Source organism: Physeter macrocephalus, chromosome 8 (genome assembly GCF_002837175.3).
Source record: "Physeter macrocephalus isolate SW-GA chromosome 8, ASM283717v5, whole genome shotgun sequence".
Classification (NCBI taxonomy): domain Eukaryota; kingdom Metazoa; phylum Chordata; class Mammalia; order Artiodactyla; family Physeteridae; genus Physeter; species Physeter macrocephalus.
In genome coordinates, this window is record NC_041221.1 from 144,433,098 (window position 1) to 144,455,074 (window position 21,977).

At 45.1% G+C, this 21,977-nt stretch overlaps 1 protein-coding gene across 9 annotated transcripts in view; it reads left to right on the forward strand.

Annotated features, from left to right (window-relative positions):
* Positions 1 to 21,977, forward strand: part of ABLIM3 (actin binding LIM protein family member 3) — a 188,576-nt gene that overhangs the window by 108,599 nt on the left and 58,000 nt on the right. For all 9 annotated transcript variants that reach the window (XR_008618141.1, XR_008618142.1, XM_055086832.1 and 6 more), the window contains 4 exons: positions 6,559 to 6,742; positions 8,603 to 8,715; positions 16,728 to 16,854; positions 20,567 to 20,660. Coding sequence is in view for 7 of the 9 variants with exons in the window: in XM_055086832.1 (XP_054942807.1) it covers positions 6,559 to 6,742; positions 8,603 to 8,715; positions 16,728 to 16,854; positions 20,567 to 20,660 (518 nt within the window). In the remaining 2 variants the exon portion in view is untranslated. The remainder of the gene's footprint in view (positions 1 to 6,558; positions 6,743 to 8,602; positions 8,716 to 16,727; positions 16,855 to 20,566; positions 20,661 to 21,977) is intronic.

Here is a 21,977-nt window from a genome sequence, read left to right on the forward strand (position 1 = left end):
GTGGAACCTAGAAAAATGGTACAGATGAACCGGTTTGCAGGGCAGAAATTGAGACACAGATGTAGAGAAGAAATGTATGGACACCAAGGGGGGAAAGCGGCGGGAGGGTGGGGGTGAGCGTGAGATGAATTGGGTGATTGGGATTGATATGTATACACTGATGTGTATAAAATTGATGACTAATAACCTGTATTAAAAAATAAATAAAATTAAATTAAAATTTTTTAAAAATTTAACAAAAAAAACAAAACAAACAAAAAAATGACAACAACAAAAAAAGAAACAGCACATCACCAGCACCCCAGAAACTTACTTTGCATGTCCCACCAGTCACTGCCCCCACATCAAAAGTATCCACTGTCCTGACTTCTAACATCATAAATAAGTTTTGCCTGTTGTAAACATCATATAAGTAGAATGAATATGGGTACTTTTTTACATCTGGCTTCCGGTGCTAATATTTTGTTTGTGAGAGTCAGTCTTGTTGTTTCATGTATTTATGGTTTGTTCATCCTCATTGCTGTACGTTCATTGTGTGATTATATTATACCACCATGAATTTATTCTTCTTACTGTTGATGAGCATTTGAGTTGTGTCCAGCATTACATATAATGTGGCTATAGACATTCTTTTATGTGTCTTCTGGTCAACATGTATATGATTTCTCTTGTCCATATACCTAGGAGGGGTGATATGTTCTCTTAAATAATAAAGATCTGGAAAAGCTTTGAGAGCTACACTGAAAAAAAGAAGAATTTAACAAAAGTGTAAAATTTATACTTTGAAAACTACAAAATATTAAAGAATATCTAAGTAAATGGAAAAATATACCATGTTCATGGATCAGAAGCCTTAACATTGTTATGATGGCAATATTCTTTAGATCAATCTACAAACTTAGTGCTTTCTTAGCTCAGGCTGCCATAACAAAATAACATAGATTGGATGGCTTAAACAGCAGTAGTGTATTTTCTCACAGTTCTGGAGGCTGGAAGTCCAAGATTAAGGTGCCTTCATAGTCAGATTATGGAGAGCTCCTTTCCTGGCTTGCAGACAGCTACCCTCTCACTGTGTCCTCACATGTCACAGAGGGAGGGAGGGAGGAGCAGAGAGAGAGAAAGAGAGGGAGAATGAGAATGAGCAAGATTGCTGGTGTCTCTTCTAATGAGGTCACTAATCCCATAATGAAGGTCCCATCCTTATGACCTCATCTAAACCTGATTATCTCCTAAAGGCCACCTATCTAAGTACCATCACATTAGGGCTTGGGGCTTCAACATATGAATTTGGGGGAGGACACTATTCAGTTCATAACACATGTAATCCCTATAAAAACCCCCACTTGCTTCTCTGTAGAAATTGACAAACTGATTCTAAAATGCATATGGAATTGAAAGGAACATAAAATAGCCAAAGCAATCTTGAAAAAGAACAAGAAGGTTGGAAGACTCAAACTTCCCACTTTCAAAACTTACTACAAAGCTACAATAAACAAAACAATGTGGTACAAGGATAGACATATAGATCAATAGAGTCGAAATAAGAGTGCAAAAATAAACCCTTATATTTATGGTCAGTTGAATGTCATCGAGGCAGCCAAAATAATTCAATAGGGAAAGAACAGTCTTCAACAAGCATTGCTAGGAAAACTGAACATATATATATGAAAAAAAAAGTTGCATTCTTCTTCACATCATACACAAAAATTAACTCAAAATAAGTCAAAAACCTAAACGTAAGAGCTAAAACTATAAAATTTTTAAGAGAAAATATAGGAATAAATCTTTTTGACCTTAAGTCAGGCAAAGCCTTCTTGGACATGACACCCAAAGCACAAACAACTAAGGAAAAATAGATAAATTGAACATCATCAAAATTAAAAACTTTTTTGCTTCAAAACATACCATGAAGAATGTGAAAGGCAACACACAGAATGGGAGGTAAAATTTGCAAATCATATATCTGGTAAAGGGCTTGTATCTAGGCTATATAAAGAATACTTACAACTTAATAATAAAAAAGACAAATAACCCAATTTCAAAATGGGCAAAGGGTATGAGAAGACATTTCTCTGAAGAAGTTATATAAATGTCCAATAAGCACATGAAGAAATGCTCAACATCATTAGCCATCAATGAAATGCAAATAAAACCACAATGAGATAAACTTCACACCCACTCAGTTGGCTATAATCAAAAAAGACCGATAATACAAGTGTTGGCAAGAATGTGGAGGAATTGGAACTCTCATACCTTGCTGGTGGGAATGTAAAATGTGTAGGTGCTTTGGAAAACAATCTTGCAGTTCCTCTAGGGGTAAATGTATTGTTACCATATAACCCCAACAGTTCCAAATTCCTCTGCTAGACTTACGCTCAAGTAACGTATGTTCACACAAAAACTTGTACACAAATGTTCATAGCAATATTATTCATAAAGTCAAAAGTTTGAAACAATTCAAATATCCATCAGCCAGTGAAGGGATAAGTACAATGTGGTATATCCATACAGTGGAATATTATTCGGCAGTAGAAAAGAGATACTGATACATGCTCCATGTGGATAAACCTTGAAAACACAAATGGCCCATAAACAGGTAATAACATTCTCAATTTCATTAATAATCAGGGAAATTAAATTTAAAATCACAATAGAACATCCTTTCACCTGTACCATGTTAACTAAATATAAGAAGTTAGGTGTTACCTGGTATCTGTGATAATATAGCTCAGTGAGAACTGCTGGTGGGAAAGTAAATGTGAAAAACTTACTGGAAAACAGTGAGACATCACCTCACAAATACAAGAATGTTCAAGGCAGCACTTCCATAAAGGAAAAAAAAAAACCACAAGCAACTTGGATGTCCTTCAGCAGTGGAATAGATCAATTGTGATATAGTCAGACAACGAAATACAGCACAGCAGTGAAAATGAATGACCCACAACTACATGCATTGACATGGATGAATCTCAAATACATAATACTGAGAGAATGAAGCAGTAAATTACACAGAAGAGTAGATGCAGTATGATTCCATCCATAAAAAGCTCAAAAACAGGCAAAACTAAACAATATATTGTTTGTAGATACCTCAAAGGTAGTAAAACTGTAAAGAAAAGGAAGAGAATGATGAACACAATTTGGGATGTGGTATGGAAAGCAGGGCGCTCTTAGGGAGACGGGAACAGGCTTCCGAGCTGCTGGTGATGTTCTGTTTCATAAACTCGGTAGTGAGTAGCTGGGAGCATGTTTTTATTATTCTTCTTTACATTGTACATATATATTTACTACATCTTCTGTATGTATAATATATTTTACAATTTAAATGTTTAAAATAATGAATGAGATCACCCTCAGGGGCCCTTCTAACACTTTGATTTTGAAATTCCATAAAACTGTCTCATTTGTAAAGTTGAAAATCAACAGAATTATATGACAGAATCCTAGACTCTCAGATCTGGATGTGTCCTCAGTTACCACATAGCCCCCTCATTTTACAAATGAGGCAACTGAGCTCCAGAGGGGTGAGGTCACTTTTTCAAAGTCACACAGCACCTGAGTGCTAGAATGGGAATATGGAGGAAGGTCCAGTGACCCTCAAAACAGTACATTTTCCACTGAAACACAGTAGGGCTGTGTGCATGTCCTGTTCTAGGCCTTATGTTTACAGTGAGCCTTCTGTGTTTTCTGGAAGCAGTTCTGAGTTCCCATATTCTGTCCCATTGTCAGACTATATGATCTTTCTTTTAATTAATAGACTATATTTTTCTGATTCACAGAGTAATGACTGCCCTGGATGTATTAATTCCACATCACTTCCATACTACAGACCCTCTCCATGGCCTTTCCTGTTATTTGAATGAAGAGCTCTGCTCAGCCTCAAATACATCTGTCGTGCTGGTCCAGCTTTCCTTCCACCCCATGTTCCCCACTGTATTTCCAGGAACCCCTGGGATTCTTATCAACCTTTACATCCTTTCTACCTTCCTCCTTCGGCTCCTTGGGGGAAATGAAGGAACTGATTGTTCCAAGTTTTCGTATGGCCTCCTGGTTTTCTCCACTGGGAGAGGTGGCTCTGGAAGTAGGGTTGGCAGGGGACACAAAGGAGAGAAAAGAAGGGAAAAAACAGGAGCTGTTTCCAATGAGGTTGTAGGCCATGACCTGACTAATTCCACAGCCATGAAGTCAATTGATCTGCCACCTGCACATCCCAGAACAGCCTGTTCATCCCAGAACAGCCTGTTCTCTGGCCTTGCCTGCCTTCCAGACCAGGCATTGTTTGATGTGATGAGTTTTCATGAAGCCTGATGAAAGTTGGACACTTCCCCACCTACCACCACCACCAGCACCACTTCTACTCATAAGCCCTGCCTCTCTGCAGGGGTGGTCTCCAGCGGCTGCCAGCTCTACCTCACATGGAATTTAAAATGTTTAGGCATATAGTCAGCCCTACCTTCTCCTGGACTCACAGGATGTCAGTGTCAGAAGAAAATCTCAGGTCATTTCTTGTCCAGTTTCTGCTCTTTACACAGTAGTGAACAGAGGCCCCAGACAACAGAAGACCAAGTTCAGTGTCACCCAGAGAGTTAGATAGCCCAGGTGGTCTGACTCCCAGAGCAGAGTCTCTCATGGTCCTAGACCGTTTCCCCTGGTGCTGTGACATTTGGAGCTGCCCTCCTCCCTCACCTTGGCCCTTGGAGCCTACCTCTGGCCTGCAGAGTGAACAAACACTTGCAAAATACTTCTGACATTCACCTAGAAGTCCCTCCTACTTTTAACCTGGGTGCTTTTGCAAAACAACATTCCTTATTAAAGATAAGAGAGTATTTACTGGGGTGATGTCACCCAGTCCAGGCCAGGTCCTCGCACTTACAGGCTTGGAAACCATCTTGTTGGTTTCCCCACCGTGGATCACGCTTGGTAAAGCTGAGTCATGCTAACCACATCTTTGGGAAACCGACATATAAAACCCGAGTGCCTGTTTATTAACATAAACAAGAGCTGTAACTCTCTGTTGTACTAGTTCATGTTGCCCTGATCAGCTGCTTCTCTCACAAAGGCAACCTATGTAGAAAGTCAAACTGTCAGACTCAGAACAAGGGGAGCTGGTCTCGGGATTTGAATGAGCTCTCCAGTGGCCTTCCTCTGATTGCTGACCAGCTGCTTCCTGGCTGACCCATCCTTGCTTTAGCTGGATCAATAAACTCAGCAGTTCTGGTGGCCCTGAGAGTCATTCAATCTCTTGGAAGAAACGTAGCCTCTTTCTGCTTTTCCCATTATGTGTTCATTTCATAACTTAACTCTCAGAGGGAGATCTCATTTCCCACGTTTCTAAGTCCTTTGGGGGAGGGGAGTCCCGCATGATTAGTTGTTCAGACACCTATAATTATATCCACCTGCTCTTCTATTATCTGCCCTATATTACTTCATATTGTCCACAAGGATACCCCAAAAGACTTTATAAAGTACCTTATGAAATCATGTTGCCTCTCTGTTCAGAAGTCATCAGTGCAATTGATCATTTCTGCAGCTGGGTAATGGGGAATCATTATAATCTTCTCTCTACTGTTGTATATGTCTGAGATTTTTCAGAATAATTTAAGATTTTAAAAACTAGGGGAAAAACCATCCATGGCTTCCTAGTTTCCCACAAAGCCTAAATGTCTTAAACTGGACTTGGCCCCTCTTCCTCCAACTGGCCTGGCAATATTTTCCTGTAATATTGCCTTCCACTCTCTAAAAACACCACCCTTACCCTAGCCTCATCTCCACACAATTATCATCTGCAGTTTCCTGCCTTTGTGCTTTAGCTCGTTCCATTCCTTCACTTCAACTTAGGTGCTACCTCCTCCAGAAAGCCTTCATTGATTTCCTGCCACTCACAGCACTTGCTACCTACACCAGCCCATGGCCTGTCCCCACTGATGTATGTTCTGTGTGGTCTTCCCTCTGCATCCATTGTTACCTCTTTGGAGTTCAAGGATTGTGTTTTATCATTCCTGCCTGGGAACAGATCTACCTTTTATGGCTACGGTGAAGCTGGATTATAATCTTCAAATCATACATCCCATTGCCATCCTAACTTGTCTTCACCTAGCACAGACTCATGCACGTAGGAAATGCCCAGGACATTTTTAACTGAATGATTCTTTCATCAAACTCATGATACCACCAGCTGCGTTGCACTGCGTGAGCCACGTGGCTTTAAACTTTTCCTCCATGTTTTGAGAGGATTGTATAGCATGGGTGGTCTCAGCATGCATCAGGATCGGCTGGGGAGTGTGCTAAAATGCAGATGCCTGGGCTCCAACCGGAGGGAGTCTGATTCAGGTCCAGGCAGCTGCATCTGAAGAAGCCCGCCAGGTGATTCCGATGCAAGTAGTCTTCAGGCCATCCTTTAAGGAGCGCTGGCCCCAAAAGCCCATGAGGTCCCATGCATCACCATTCTCTGGCCACTTACGTCTGAGTCAGACAGCAGCCCTGTCCCCGGCGAGAACCTCCTGCTTGCAGACCCTCCCTGGACTCACCTGCCTTTGTTTCCCGCCTTGTTTCCCCAAGTGTGTGGCTGTGGCCTGGCTCAGTCAGGCTTCTTCTTCAAGAACCAGGAGTACATCTGCACCCAGGACTACCAGCAACTCTACGGCACCCGCTGTGACAGCTGCCGGGACTTTATCACGGGCGAGGTCATCTCTGCGCTGGGCCGCACCTACCACCCCAAGTGCTTCGTGTGCAGCTTGTGCAGGTGAGCAGGAGGCCAGCGGGGGCGGGGACCCTCTGCCTGGGATCCTGCAGAAGGGAAGAAATGGCCTTTCCCAGGCAGATCTGGGGCTTACTCGGCTTTATGCTGGACACTTGCATCCTCTAATCTCAGGGGTGGAAGGACCTGACAGGCCAGTGGTTTTCAAACATTCAGCGGCTGAATCCTGTTTGTCAGACGTGATCTAGTATAAAACACTAGTTTGTCCCGAGATGAAGGCAGCGTAAGGATCTGAGCCCCAACACTCAGCCTCCCGCTTCCCAACAAAAGGCCCTGAAGGAAGCACTGAGGGCCCTGGCCTCTCAAAACTCAGGTTGGAATCCGTGAATCTGGCTCAGGCTCTCACACCCTCAGCCACGTGCGGTACTGGGATATCTGTTTATAGCCTTCCTCCATGACCCTGGCGGGTGACCCCACCTCTGTAAGCCTCAGCTTCATTGGTGAATCAACATCAAAGCCAGTCCAACTTCATTGGGTTTCCATGAAGATAAATGAGATGGTACATGCAGAGAGACCTTATCTCAATGACTGGTACCAAATTGTGTCCACTTTTATTATTCTCTTCATTATCATAATGATCATTATCTAGCCTCTCAAGACCTCTGATAGGTGATGGAAAGCTCACCCCTTCCCTCCTCCCCACCCTCAACATCCCCATCACTTGTTAACTTAGCAAATGTACCTTAAGGGCCCAGTGTATGCTAAGCACCATATTAAGGAGTTGAAAAAATTAAGAAAACCTCAACCCTGCCCACTGATTTGTTAAAATTTAATGGACTGCTCTGATTAAGACATAAGTAAAGCACGATTGGAGGATATGTGTGCATTTTTTAATTGGGAAAGTCATTTATAGATTAATTATTCTCCTCGTAAAATAACCACCTCTTTGTTACCAGTTAGAGTAACTAACCAATTAGAGTTTCTGATTGAGACTAACGACACAGTGCATAAGAAAATATTATCACCCAGTGGAATGCATTCATTCATCCAACCCTTAAGACCTGGAATCCCAGAACCATTGGAAGTTTGCACAGACTGGTCTAAAGTGGAGGTTTTGTGAAGCCCCATGGAGAACAGGTGCCTTCCCAAGGTCACGCCGGGTCCTTTTACCATTAGTCAGTGCCTGGGCTGTGATGAGAACACAGCTCCCCTCTCTCTCTGGCACTCCCTGCATTGTTCATGTTGCTAATGTAACGGCAGTGGAGCCACTGCAGTCTTACGGGGGCATAAGCTCAGAGTCCATATTAACAGGCATCCCAAACCGCACGAGCGAGAGCTGCTGTCTAATGGGATCAGCTGTGCTAAGGGTTCTATGCGCTTTATATTTAGTTAGGGAGGCAGGACATGACGAGCTTGAGCCCCTGAGCTGTGGAACTCAAACTGCGCAAATGCAGGCAAGCAGAGGAAGAGGTTCTTTGAGGATGTCTAAACTTCCTGTGGAGGGAAAGAAGGAAATTTTGGCAAGTTGGGGAGTTGAATGAGTTCTTCCTGACATAGAGGGGATAGGTCAAGTTGGGATGGAAGAAGTCCTTCCAGGAAGAGGAAGTACCTCTGAGACGTTTTTAACCTCTTCATTATAGAAGAGAAATGTAAGCCCAAATAAATGTCATGATTTGCCCAGTGTTTAAAAATCATGTAAATGACCCAACTGAGTCTCCAGTTCCGGTCCTGGCCCTAACTGAGTGGTTTAGCCTGGCCCCGTGAACAGCACTTGAATGTACCTGGTGCTCTATGTGTGCTGTGTGTGCTACCAAAGGTCTTCAAGCACATGTGTTGTCAAGTCACCTATAGACACAGAACCCTCTGGAGTGGTGGTGTTGAATTTCTCCTTCATCCCTCTTGCAGGAAGCCCTTCCCCATTGGAGACAAGGTGACCTTCAGTGGGAAGGAATGTTTGTGTCAGACATGCTCCCAGTCCATGACGAGCAGTAAGCCCATCAAGATCCGTGGACCAAGCCGTGAGTCCTCCCCAAGGGGCACGTCGCCATCCACGAGTGCCATCTCCCAGGGCTCTCCTGTCCCAGCTTCGCTAACTGCTTCCGCAGCCTGGAGAGAAGTGGGGGAGGTTCCCACCCTGGAAGACTACTGAAGCATGACCCAGTTGGCACACAGCCCAGACTCACAAACTTCCCAAAGCACAAACTCAGGGAAAACAGGCTGCCCAACTATAAACAGGGATGGCCTATGCCACGTATTAGCCACTTGGGTGGTTCTCCTGGGATGAGCAGGGCTCCTTATCTCCCCTCTGGTCCACGCTCCCAAGGGCATCCCAACAGAGCTGATCAAGTGTTTTCCACCAATGGCTGTCAATTTTTACAGACTCCACTAAAGAAGCATACGCAGACATATCTTAACAAAAGAGGGAATATGAGAGAAGACTACAAGGGCTGTGCTAGTGTCCCTTAGGGTGTGTTCCGTGGACCGTGACATCAGCTTCACTGCAGGACTGATAAAAATACAGATTTCTGGGCCCACTCTGGACTTCTAGGAATGGGACCTAGAAATCTACAATCTTAATAAGCTTCTTGGGTGATTCATTCGCTGCTCCTAAGACTGAGAACTACTGTCTAGGAATGAGGGGAACACTTGGCAGGCCATCGTAAAGGTCACGTTCTATCACCAAAACATAGATGGGGAGTTGGGGGGAACTGAGGATCAGTAGTGCCTTGGAACAGCCATTCTGATTTGTGGAATGTGCATTCCATTCAAACGTGTCTAGCCGTAAGATATCCAAATCACTGTTCCAAGATGCCCTTGTCAGGCCACTGACTGCATGTGACCACACACATGGACACAGCCCCCTGGGTCTCGGTAAGCCAAGCTAAGCTCCGGCATTCTTTCATGTTACGTGACACTCTCACTGGCCTTGTCGGCAGAATCAATGAAAGCCCATTAGCGTCTTGTGCGGCATCACTGTGTGGTATGGGGGCTGCTGGGCACGGCACCAGAAGAGTCAGCATGCTGAGGCTGTGTCCGGCTGAGGAGAGCGAGCACAGAATACCTCAAGTCAGCAGGGCTGAGCTCCCGGGGGCTCCATTAGCCTGGGAGCCAGTGGGGAGGCTCCCTCCCTAGCCCTTCCTTTCTTTCAGTTGAATCAGATCTGCTCCCGTCAGTATCTTCCTTCGGTGGGGCTCAAGAACAATTTGCCTCTCTGATCAGGTTTCCGTCTTGAGGTGGCTGAGTGCACACACTGTTATCCTTCATAACTCCTTGAAAGCATCATCCAGAATGACAGCAAGGCTGAGATGCAGGACCACAGCGCCATGGCTAATGCTGCCAAGGCGCCCAGACACCAGTGGGACCACGTGTGAGTTCATAGAGGGAAGCCGGATGGAGTCAGGAGGCTGCCATCCTTCTGTGTGAATGCACAGCCATCATGTAGCCTCCCTGTGGCTCAGTTTACCCAACTTTGTGGAAAGCAAATGTATCAGTATTCGGGAATCAAACTAACATACGTCATAGTGTGTAAAATGCTGTCTAAATATAAAGTGAGGGATTTTGTTGGCTTGGAGGTTTGGTCTAGGAAACATACCAAAGGAGAACTGAGAATAAGATTCCTGAATCTGCTATTACTTCACTCAGCCTGTATTGCATGTACTGTGTGCCTTGGGGAATCTCAGACAGGTGGGAGATTTCCTCAGGTAAGTGCAGGAGTCCTGCATGGGAGCATGTCCACAAGAAGAGGCTGTGTCCACCATAATTCTGCAGATCAGGAGGTGAAGAAGGTGAGGGAGAGTGAGTACAGAAGAGCAAGTGAGCACGTGGGCAGTCTCCGGGGGGATGCGTAGGATCATGGCTCATCTTGTTATTCATGAAGTCTAGACATCAATGCGTGGATCTACAGGGCATATGTTTCATAGAAATGTTTTCTCCCCAAAGGTGGTCATTGTCCATGCTGCAAACGCAAGGCAGCCTCCTGACTTGAGGGGAAGTTGGAAGGTCTGCTTAGTTCCCCGAGGATGGGGGGAACTAAAACAAGATTCAAGAGAGTGCTAAGGTGAAGAATATATCATGGAGAAGGAAAATGAAAGCAGGAAAACTTGCTGTATTTTTGAGCTACAGGAGTGTGAAGTTTCATCCCTGGAATGTAAAGACATTCTGGAAAAGCAGGAGCAGTATCTACTCAAAAGAGATCAAGAAGAATAGTTAGGAAGAGAAAAGTTAGTCAAGAGAAAAGAATTGTATTACTTATCACAGGCGGAAGAAATGTTTCCTCACAGATGTCACCAAGAAGAATCAAGAGCAGAAGTAGCATCGCCACCACCACCACCATCTTCACAATCACCACCACCATCATCATCAGCACCACTATCACCACTGCTAACATTGATTGATTGTGACTATTGCCAGGCACTGCACAGACCTCACTAAGAAGAATCAGCAGCAGTAGCACCACCACCATCACTACCAAAACCACCACCATCACCATTGCTAACATTGATTGGCCATTACTATTGTCAGGCACTGCACTAAGTTTTCTATATATAACATCTCATTTAATCATTATAATAATTCTTTGAGGGAGATAAGAGTAATGGTTTTTAGATGAGAAAACTAGGACTCAAACAGCATAAATGACTTGCCCAAAGTCACTCAGATAATGGTAATGTAACTGGAATGTGAGCCCAGGCAGTCTGGCTTTTCAGCACTGCACTAAGTTTTCTATATATAACATCTCATTTAATCATTATAATAACTCTATGAAGGAGATAAGAGTAATGGTTTTTAGATGAGAAAACTAGGACTCAAACAGCATAAATGACTTGCCCAAAGTCACTCAGATAATGGTAATGTAACTGGAATGTGAGCCCAGGCAGTCTGGCTTTTCAGCACTGCACTAAGTTTTCTATATATAACATCTCATTTAATCATTATAATAACTCTATGAAGGAGATAAGAGTAATGGTTTTTAGATGAGAAAACTAGGACTCAAACAGCATAAATGACTTGCCCAAAGTCACTCAGATAATGGTAATGTAACTGGAATGTGAGCCCAGGCAGTCTGGCTTTTCAGCACTGCACTAAGTTTTCTATATATAACATCTCATTTAATCATTATAATAACTCTATGAAGGAGATAAGAGTAATGGTTTTTAGATGAGAAAACTAGGACTCAAACAGCATAAATGACTTGCCCAAAGTCACTCAGATAATGGTAATGTAACTGGAATGTGAGCCCAGGCAGTCTGGCTTTTCAGCACTGCACTAAGTTTTCTATATATAACATCTCATTTAATCATTATAATAACTCTATGAAGGAGATAAGAGTAATGGTTTTTAGATGAGAAAACTAGGACTCAAACAGCATAAATGACTTGCCCAAAGTCACTCAGATAATGGTAATGTAACTGGAATGTGAGCCCAGGCAGTCTGGCTTTTCAGCACTGCACTAAGTTTTCTATATATAACATCTCATTTAATCATTATAATAACTCTATGAAGGAGATAAGAGTAATGGTTTTTAGATGAGAAAACTAGGACTCAAACAGCATAAATGACTTGCCCAAAGTCACTCAGATAATGGTAATGTAACTGGAATGTGAGCCCAGGCAGTCTGGCTTTGGAGCCTATTTCCTTAACACCCTATACCAGAGACATGACTTGCTAATAGGAAGGGTCCTGTCTCCCTGGATTAGTTGCCTAAAACAAGGTGGGGAGCTTGCTATGACTCACAAACCCACTTATTTTTGCTGATCTAAGTGGAATGAATGACACAGTCAAAAAAACTAAAAATAGTTGTCTGGGGTCTTTAGAGCCTCCAGTAAACTGAGGGATTTAGGAGGAACAAGTGGTGGCATCATACTTTCTGCCAGCTGAAGGTTGTAATTTTGGAATAAAGAGGAATGTATGAGGAATGGAGTGGACAGCTGGCTCTGCAGAAGCCAACTTGGGACAGGGTGTGGTTTTCCTGACCCTGCTTATTACACCAGACCCGGCCTGCCGGATGGGGTGTTTGAGGCTCCACTGGGTGGCCAAGAGTGAAAATTGGAAGAAGAGGGAGGAAAAGGTCCTGATAAATATGAATCCAGTACAGTGGAGGATCAGCAGTATAACATGAAAAGAAAAGCCATGTGGAGCAGGTATGCCAGAATTCTCAGGAGGAATCAGCAGGCCTTCCCTACATCAGGAATATTGCTTCTGACCTCATATCAGAGATTGGATAATGCACAGAGTATGAGTTAAAAACATAAGAATATGGGATAATGATGATAGCAACCACTCTTGAGGTACATACATGCCAAGCACTGTGCAAAGTCTTTCCAGGCCTGACTTCAGTTCATCTTCACAGCAGTGTTGTAAGGAAGATGTTCAGATGAGGAAGCTGAGGTCATACAACTAGTCAGCTGGGGAGCTGGGATTCTCCCCTCGGCCAGCCTCTCTCCACTCACTCTAACCTCTCGGCTCAACCTCTAACCACTACACTGTACTATCTCCTAAATTTTAGCTCGAGGTGCCAATTCATCTCAGATGTGTCACTGCAACTTAAAGAGATGGAACTCATCTCTTTTGTGGCCACAAAAGGATACAGCTCTTCAAATAAGGTTTATTGAAAAGATAGACAGTGGTGGTGTTGGCTAGTAACGTGTCTATCTCCATGGAATCCACAAGTAAATTTGCTCAGTGAATGACCATGTCAAGCAAGGAAAAAGTGAAGTGCAAGGGATAAAGGAGAAGAGAGAACCTATAGTTATCATTAAATGTTTGAAGAAACAGACGTGGGGGAAGAGGTAGATTATTCTTGGTTGCATAAAATAGGGGGTGTCACAAGGAGTCAGGAATCAGCTCCATATAAAAAAGGCAGTCACGGGACTTCCCTGGTGGTCCAGTGGTTAAGACTCTGCACTCTCAATTCAGGGGACCTGGGTTCTATCCCTGGTCAGGGAACTAGATCCCACATGCATGCTGCAACTAAGAGCCCACATGCCGCAATGAAGATCCCACATGCCGCAGCTAAGACCTGGCGCAGGCAAAAAAAAAAAAAAAGAAGAAGAAGAAAAAAAGGTAGTCATGACAATATTACCTGTCCAAAGGCAAAGTGGACTTTCTCAAGAGGGGGTGAGCTGCTCACCCCTGGAAGCGATGACACAGAGGAAGGTGCCCACCCCTGTCCTCGCGCGGACAAAAAAAAAAAAAAGAAGAAGAAGAAAAAAAGGTAGTCATGACAATATTACCTGTCCAAAGGCAAAGTGGACTTTCTCAAGAGGGGGTGAGCTGCTCACCCCTGGAAGCGATGACACAGAGGAAGGTGCCCACCCCTGTTGAGAATGCTGTAGATTCCTGCATTGGGTGGGACTTTGGCCAAATGCTCTGTGAACTCTGAGCCCCTGTGGAATCATTTGACCCTATCAATGAGGCCCACAGAGACACAAGGTCAGCATTTGTGGCCTAGAAAGCTGGACCAGACGCCTGAGCCCTTGGGTTTTACTGTTCGGAGCATGGGCAAGTCACTTCAGAAGCCATCTGTCTATAAAAGAGGAGGGGGTACCTGACCTCTCTAAACTATGACATTCTGAAGACTGTGATGATCAGGATGGGGTGGGGGTAGACTTATCCCAGGAGAAAAGAAATCCTAAAACTATTCTCCCAGCCCCCATTTGAAGTCCTGGGACTTGAAGCATTTTGCAGTGGGAGACCTTCCTGCCCGCAGCTTGCGCTAAGAGTCGTTAGAAAGGCGCTGTGTGGCCAAGAGGCGCAGACTGTGGGAGCTGCCTCGTACACACACTTCATCAGGGCCCAGACCCTCCCCACAGCCTGCTGGGCACACCCGCTTCCTAGACACATGGACACCTCATCTCCTCTCCCAGGACGGGCTCCCAGCTGGATGTAAGAGTTTCAGCCAGCCTCTCCCAACTCGATACACCGTCTCTTTTCTCGCCACTGCTCCCAAGTATGCATTTGCTTTGGTGCCAGGAGGTAGGCTTGTCCTCTGGTAAACTTTGTACCATGACCCTTTCCTCCTCCAGAGTGGGACATCCGGTCGGCTAGGCCTGAATTCCCCGCATCTCCCAAGTATCTTGGACGCTGCCTCTATTTCCTGCCCCTCCGCAGACACTGATTGAGCAACAGGAAGACTCTGGGGCCCCCTACATTCAATATTGGCCCCAGTGCACAGTCCAGGGTGAGGGGAACGGAGAGCAAGGGCACCTTTCTGCTCTGGAACGATCTCATCAGACTCTTTAATCCTTGCTACTTGGGGAGGCAAATGTTTGGTATATAATCATGTTGGGGAGGAGGTGTGTGTGGTAAGTTCTGTCCTTTGCCTGAGTGCTATGAGGCCTGCTCATTCACGCTCATTCAGCAAGTCTGCTCTGAGTTCTTAACTATGTGCTGAGCACGGTGCTAGGCAAGAAGATAGATTTAACCACAAAACACACAAATCACAAAAAGGGCCTTGCCATTGAGCGAAACTCTACTGTGCTTGGAGATCTTGATAAAATTTAGTTGGTCTGTGACAAGGGCTTAATTTCCAAAATATATAAACAGCTCATACAGCTCAACATCAAAAAAACAAACAATCCGATTGAAAAATGGTCAGAAGACCTAAATAGATGTTTCTCCAAAGAACACATACAGGGGGACAACAGGCACATGAAAAGATGCTTAAAATCACTAATTATTGGAGAAATACAAATCAAAACTGTAATGAGGTGTCACCTCACACCAGTCAAAATGGCCATCATCAAAAAGTCTACAAACAATAAATGCTGGAGAGGGTGTGGAGAGAAGGGAACCCTCTTGCACTGTTGGTGGGAATGTATATTGGTGCAGCCACTATGGAGAACAGTATGGAGGTTCCTCAAAAAACTAAAAATAGAGCTATCATATGATCCAGCAATCCCAGTCCTGGGCATATATCTGGAGAAAACTCTAATTCAAAAAGATACATTCACCCCAATGCTCACTGCAGCAGTATTAACAATAGCCAAGATATGGAAGCAACCTAAATGTCCATCGGTAGATGAATGGATAAAGAAGATGTGGTGTATATATATATATATATATATATATATATATATATATATATATATAATGGAATATTACTCAGCCATAAAAAAGAATGAAATAATGCTATTTGCAGCAACATGGATGGACATGGAGATTATCATAGTAAGTGAAGTAAATCAGGCAGAGAAAGAAAAATATCATGATATCACTTATATGTGGAACCTAGAAAAATGATACAGATGAACTTATTTACAAAACAGAAACAGACTCACAGACATAGAAAAACTTATGGTTAACAAAGGGGAAAGAGGGGGATAAATTAGGAGTTTGGAGTTAACAGGTACACACTACTATACATAAAATAGATAAGCAACAAGGACCTACGGTATAGCACAGGGAACTATATTTAGTATCTTGTAACAACCTATAATGGAGAAGAACCTGAAAAAGACATATTATATATAGAGAGAGATATATATAATATATACATAATATATACATATATATGTAACTGAATCACTTTGCTGTACACCTGAAACTAACACAACATTGTAAATCAAGTATACTTCAATAAAAATAAAATAAAATCATTAAAAATAAATAAAAATTCAGTCGATCTGGGTGGGGCCCACATTGCTGCCCATTTCTGAGCTCCCAGGTGACACTGATGCTGCAGGTCCCTGGGTCACAGAGACTTGCATGAGCTTAGTTAGCAGCTTGAGTGCAGAAGCAGTGCAGGGTCCATTCTGGATGAACAGTTGTCAGGATGACCAGCAGGGGACTTTCTGGAGGAGCCCCGGGAGGTCTTTCTTTCTCCCTCACACCAAGACCACTTGTCAAGAGGCCAGGGCTCCGCTGGCCTTTCCCTCACCTGGCAGAGTCTCGACAGGTGCCAGTGCCAGCGTGGGAGCAGTTGTGGAAAAGCTAGTGTTCCAGGAGGGGTTTCCTTGACTCAGGTGTGCAATGATGGCAGGGTTCCAGGGGCCCAGGATGCTTTGCTCAGCACATCCTCTTGTCTTTGCAGACTGCGCTGGGTGCAAGGAGGAAATCAAGCACGGCCAGTCACTCCTGGCTCTGGACAAGCAGTGGCACGTCAGCTGCTTCAAATGCCAGACCTGCAGCATCATCCTCACCGGGGAGTACATCAGCAAGTGGGTTTCTCTCCCTCCCCGCCCCGCCCGCCTGGCCTCTGCATGCTCCCTGACCTGGCTGCACGTGACCCTTGCCTGAGTCCCCAGCAGCGTCTCCCTCCGTTTCCATCCAGCTACCACACTCTGGCCGCAAACAGCACCCCACCCACCTTGGGCCCTCACACGGTGCTTCCTCTGCCTCATACGCTCTTATGTGCTCTGCACATGCTTGCTCCTCCTTCCTTCTGGTCTCAGGTCCCACAGCCTCTCCTCAGAGGTGGCCTCATTCTGCCCTCCTCTTTTCCTTCATACAGGCCAACACCATTTGCAATTGTATATTTATCCAGATTAACTTTTTAGTAAGGTTAATAATACCAGCTACCATTTATTGAGCTTTTATTGTGGACAAGGAATGTACTAACTGCTGTGCACAAATTATCACATTAAGTCCCATGACTACCCCCATGAGATATTTATCCCCATTTGAAAAGCTGTAGAAACTGAGTCTCAGGCAGTAAGTAATTTGCTCCAATGATTATATTTAGTGTCTGTCCTCACCAGGGCGGGACTTGTTTAATTCTCTGCTTCGTGTAGCACAATGCCCAACCCATAGTCAACAATACAGTTGTTGAACGAATTGAGATAAGAGATGATGGACACACAGTTGTCAGGAAAGATGGCCCAGCCTGCACACTGAGCACTAGACAAGCCCCCTTGTGCTAGGCCCTTGTGACCACGTTTACATACACAAGTACCTAAAAAAAATTAGGGCCCCAGACCCTCACAGCTTTGACACTTTATGATCCAGACACTTCTCAGGTATCGCCTGTGGCCCGATGCTAGGCCACAGTGAGCATGTAAATTTGTAGCATGCATGGTTTCTGCTTTCAAAAAATAAGAGAAATAAGCTATATACATAAGAAACTGTGCCTCCAGGGGATATGTGATTGAGAGCTCAAGAGAAGTTCTGTTCTTTAAGACCTTTCCAATCATAAGTGACAGAAAACCCAACTCAAACTCCCTTAAAAAGCAAAAATGGGAGTTTATTGGCTCATAGAAATGGGAAGGGCAGCGGCATTCTGGCTTCTGGCATGGATGAATCCAAGGGCTTAAAGATGTCATTAGCACTTCAGAAGTGTCTCTCTCTCTCTCCCTCTCAGCTTTACCTTCCTCTGCGTTTGTTTCATTCTCAAGCAGGCCCTCCCCAAATGGTAGCAAAGATGATCACCAGCAACTCCAGGCTTTCATTCTAGCAGCTTCGCAAACCTGGCAGAGAGAGAGAGGCTTCTTTCCCAAGAACTCCAGCAAAAGTCCCACAGCTGCCTCTGATTTGGCCACCGCTGGGTCACATGCCCATTCTTGACCAATCACTGGCCAGGAGGATCTCAACCCTCGAGCCAGAGAGCAGCTGTTTGTGAGTTCTTTGTAACTGCGAGTGCGAAGGGGTGGTTCCCAGGAAAACCCAGGCGAGGTACTGCTGCTGGCAGAAAGGGAGATGGATGCTAGCTAGATGACCCTTGTCTGTGTCAGAGGTCTAAGCGAAGGGCTGTGACTATTCACTTCTAACTAGCAGAAGTGGAATCTGGAATATATGAGAGCTTTATGGAAGATGGTGATATTTGGGCCAGACCTTGAAAAGGGGTATAAGATTTGAAAATGTAAAGAAGGAAAGCTTGTAGGCAGAATGCCCAGCCTGGGCAAGGGCACGGAGGTGCTGGACGCATCCATCCTGTTTGTGGGAACTCGGATGTGTGCACAGGTGAAGTCCAAAGCTGCAGAGGTTGAGCTGAGGTCACAGCCCCGAGAGCTTTGAAGGCCATGTTAGTGGAGTTTGGCATGCACCTCTGTGCCTGCCAAGTAAGGAGTGCCTTTGGTGAGTCGCCAGCCAGGAGTCCTTGAGTTTGTGAGCCTAAGTCCAAATTCTGTGGGGGAGTAAGGGTTTGCTCAGAGCTCCTCGCAAGCAGGTCCAGCCCAGATTGCCCACCACACCTTGGGCCTCTGCAGCAGGACTCTGGGCTCTTCATCCATCTGCCAGCAGAGTGTCAGATGCTTAGAGGCTCTGGCTGTGGCGTTGATGCCCAGGTTAGAAGCCCAGCCCACTTGACCTCAGCAAGAGACTCAACTTCTCTGAGTCTCAGTTTCCTCATCTATAAAAACAGGGCTAAGAAGAAGACCTGCCTCATAGGGTTGTGTCAGGGCTCAGAGATCTGTGCTTTGTACCTAATCAGTACCTGGTAAATGTTAATTTTTACCATCTGCCTCTTTTTAGAATAATGTATATTTCAAATTCCCGAAGGCCTCACAACCTCATGGATCCAAATTAGGAGGTGTTGGCATTTATACCCAAATTTTGCTGGCTATTGTCCCCACCTCCTGACAAATGACTATACCCCTGCAGGGTCACCCTCCCATCCCCACACAGTGTGGAAGGGTTGGGGGAGGGAGAAGCTTGTCTCGTGGACCCACAAACAACAGTCTCACCTGGTGACTTTGCTGAGCACGGGTCCTCATTGCCAACTCTCCTTCAGGAAACACTGATGGCTCTGCTGCCCAGGGTGGGCTCCTAGCAGTGCCCGCAGGGCAGCAGCTTGGACATGCCTGTTCTTTAGGCCTCTCTGTGTGTGAGCAAGTTCTGTTACATACGAAAGATGGCATCAGCACTTCAGAGAGATGTCATCAGATCTGGTCCTTAGAGCTAGGCAGGGCTGGAGCAGGGCTGAGCTCTTTGATGCTCCAACCATCTCCACATGGGCCCTTGAAAGCTGAGCCCCAAACATCCTCCTTGAAGACCCGTCTCAGCAATCATGGGGATTCCCCTAGCTGCCATTTGCCAAGTACTCACTCTTGGCCGGGCACTGTGCTGAGCCCTGGGACACGCTGGAACCATGTTCTTTAATTCTCATGACAACCTGGGAGAAACCAGACCGTCTGGGTTTGAACCAGCTCTAGGTCATCTGAATTGGGTTTTCTCATCCATACAGTGGGGAGACTGATGATTCCAACCTCATAGGGCTTCTGCAAGCATTAGATGAAATAACCTATGTAAGATGCCCTCAGAGGGCCTGGCACACACCAAGCAGTAAATATCAATGGCTATTAGTAGTAGGGGGTCGTATAAGAATAACTAACAGTAATCTTATTACTGCCCAATAAGTTATCGGCACTGGGCAAGAATGGAGCACTTAGGAGGTGGTCGGGGAGAGGGGGTTCCTGTTTCCTACTGATCCAGGGACACAATCAGATGACTGATCATATTGATGACCTCCTGGAAGGGAAACTGGGAGAGGCTGAGAGGGGGGTAAAGACTTTCCCCTTTGTGCCTCTATAATGTGCCAAATGCAAATATTACCTATTCTAAATAAAATAAAATTTTATTTTTTAAATGAATTTTTAAAAGAGCCATTTGGGGTAAAGGAAAAAGTAGGTCTGGAGAATTTGCGGGGAGGGAGAGGAAGGGGAGTGGAAAAGGGACACTCACAGCCAGCAGCAGACCGGTGGTTCCCAGGCGTGCTCAGGGAGTTTGTCAAGATGCAGATTCCCTGGCATCCCCTCATCCCAGGAGTTGTCTGATTTTGTATATCTGAAGGGTGTCTGGGGAATTTGCATCTTTAACAGCTCCCTGAGTGCTTCTAATCTTGGCCCAGTCACAGTTGGCTGAAGGTCTGGGAAGTGCCACGTGACACCCCCGTAAACCCCCCTAACTTCCTCTTCCTGTGTGGATTTCCTCTTGCAGGGATGGCGTTCCATACTGCGAGTCTGACTACCACTCCCAGTTTGGCATTAAGTGCGAGACTTGTGACCGATACATCAGCGGCAGGGTCTTGGAGGTGAGTGGTTACAAGAAACTCTGAAGATGTTTGGGCAGGATGGCCTGTGACTCCAAAAAGTCATCCCCGAGGAAGGGGAGAGTCACCCCACACCCCTTTTTCCATAGCCTCTACCTCCCCCGTTTTCTCTACCCCAGCTTAGCTTGCTACATAACCTTGAGCAGATAACCTTCTCTGGGTACCCCCGAGATGAGGAGCTGGACAAAATTATTCCTTGTTCCAAAAATGCTGTGTTGGAAATATCAGTTGCTTCTCTAGATTCAGACCCAACTCGATTACTGGGGAGTGACAATTATGATTTTCTTCCCAACCCAGCTTTATTTTTTAAGCATGTGGTAATGTGCTGATTTAAGAACCAGCTTGTCTAGCAGCCTATTCCCTAAGCCCTTCTTTGGCTGGTCCATCACCATGGCAACAGCTCTTCTCCGCCTCTGATACACAGCTCGCTCTGCCATGACAGACAACCTGCAGCACCATTGCTAAGCCCTCGCCTGAGCCCTCGTTCACTGGCCTTCCTGGCCTTCCCTCCCACACCCTGTGGGCCCAGGAAGCTGTCTTCCCATGCTTTGGGACCATCCACCTTGAGGAACCAGAAACAGGGAAGAGTTTGGTGCAAATGAAAAACAGTAGTCTAAGAGTAGAAACAGTTGGGTGCTAACTCACGCTCAGATTTGGGGTGAGTATCTTTGCCTTTTTAGGCCTCAGTTTTCTCACGTGACAGTGGCTGAGGGACGACAGACTGGGTCAGGGCTTGCGAACAGAATCATTAATTCTGACAAATCTGGCCAGTCGGTTGTGGTTACCTGGAGTCAGCAGTATGTTGAGGATTCTGCAGCCGCATCTCAGCTCAGCAGGAGAAAGTGCAGCAACCAGGAATGGACTCTCTGAGGAGATGCATTGAAGCTGAGCCCTGAGGATGAACAGGAAGCTGCCGTGTGAAGAGCTGGAGGAAGAATGAGCTTGACCCTTTCAGGGAACAGGGGAAAAGGCCAGTGTGGCTGAGTTCTGTAAATCAGGGCTTGAGGAGGATGGAGTATATCATAAAGGGCATGTCACATAAAGCTCTGTAGACCTGTTTAGGAGTTTCTGTTTTCTAGCAAGTGCAGTGGAAAGCCATTGGAGAATTTTAAACCAAAGAGCAATGTAGTAAGATTGCTTTTACAAGATTGTAGGAAATCAGAGAGAATAAGATAAACAAATACACAGAATGGATAAACCATCAAGCATTTCCAAGGAGCCATAGGAGTGAGATGTGGAGGGAAAGGCATGAAACAGAAGCATAGGGAGGGTTTGGGCCCAGGTTTCTGAGGGCCTGAT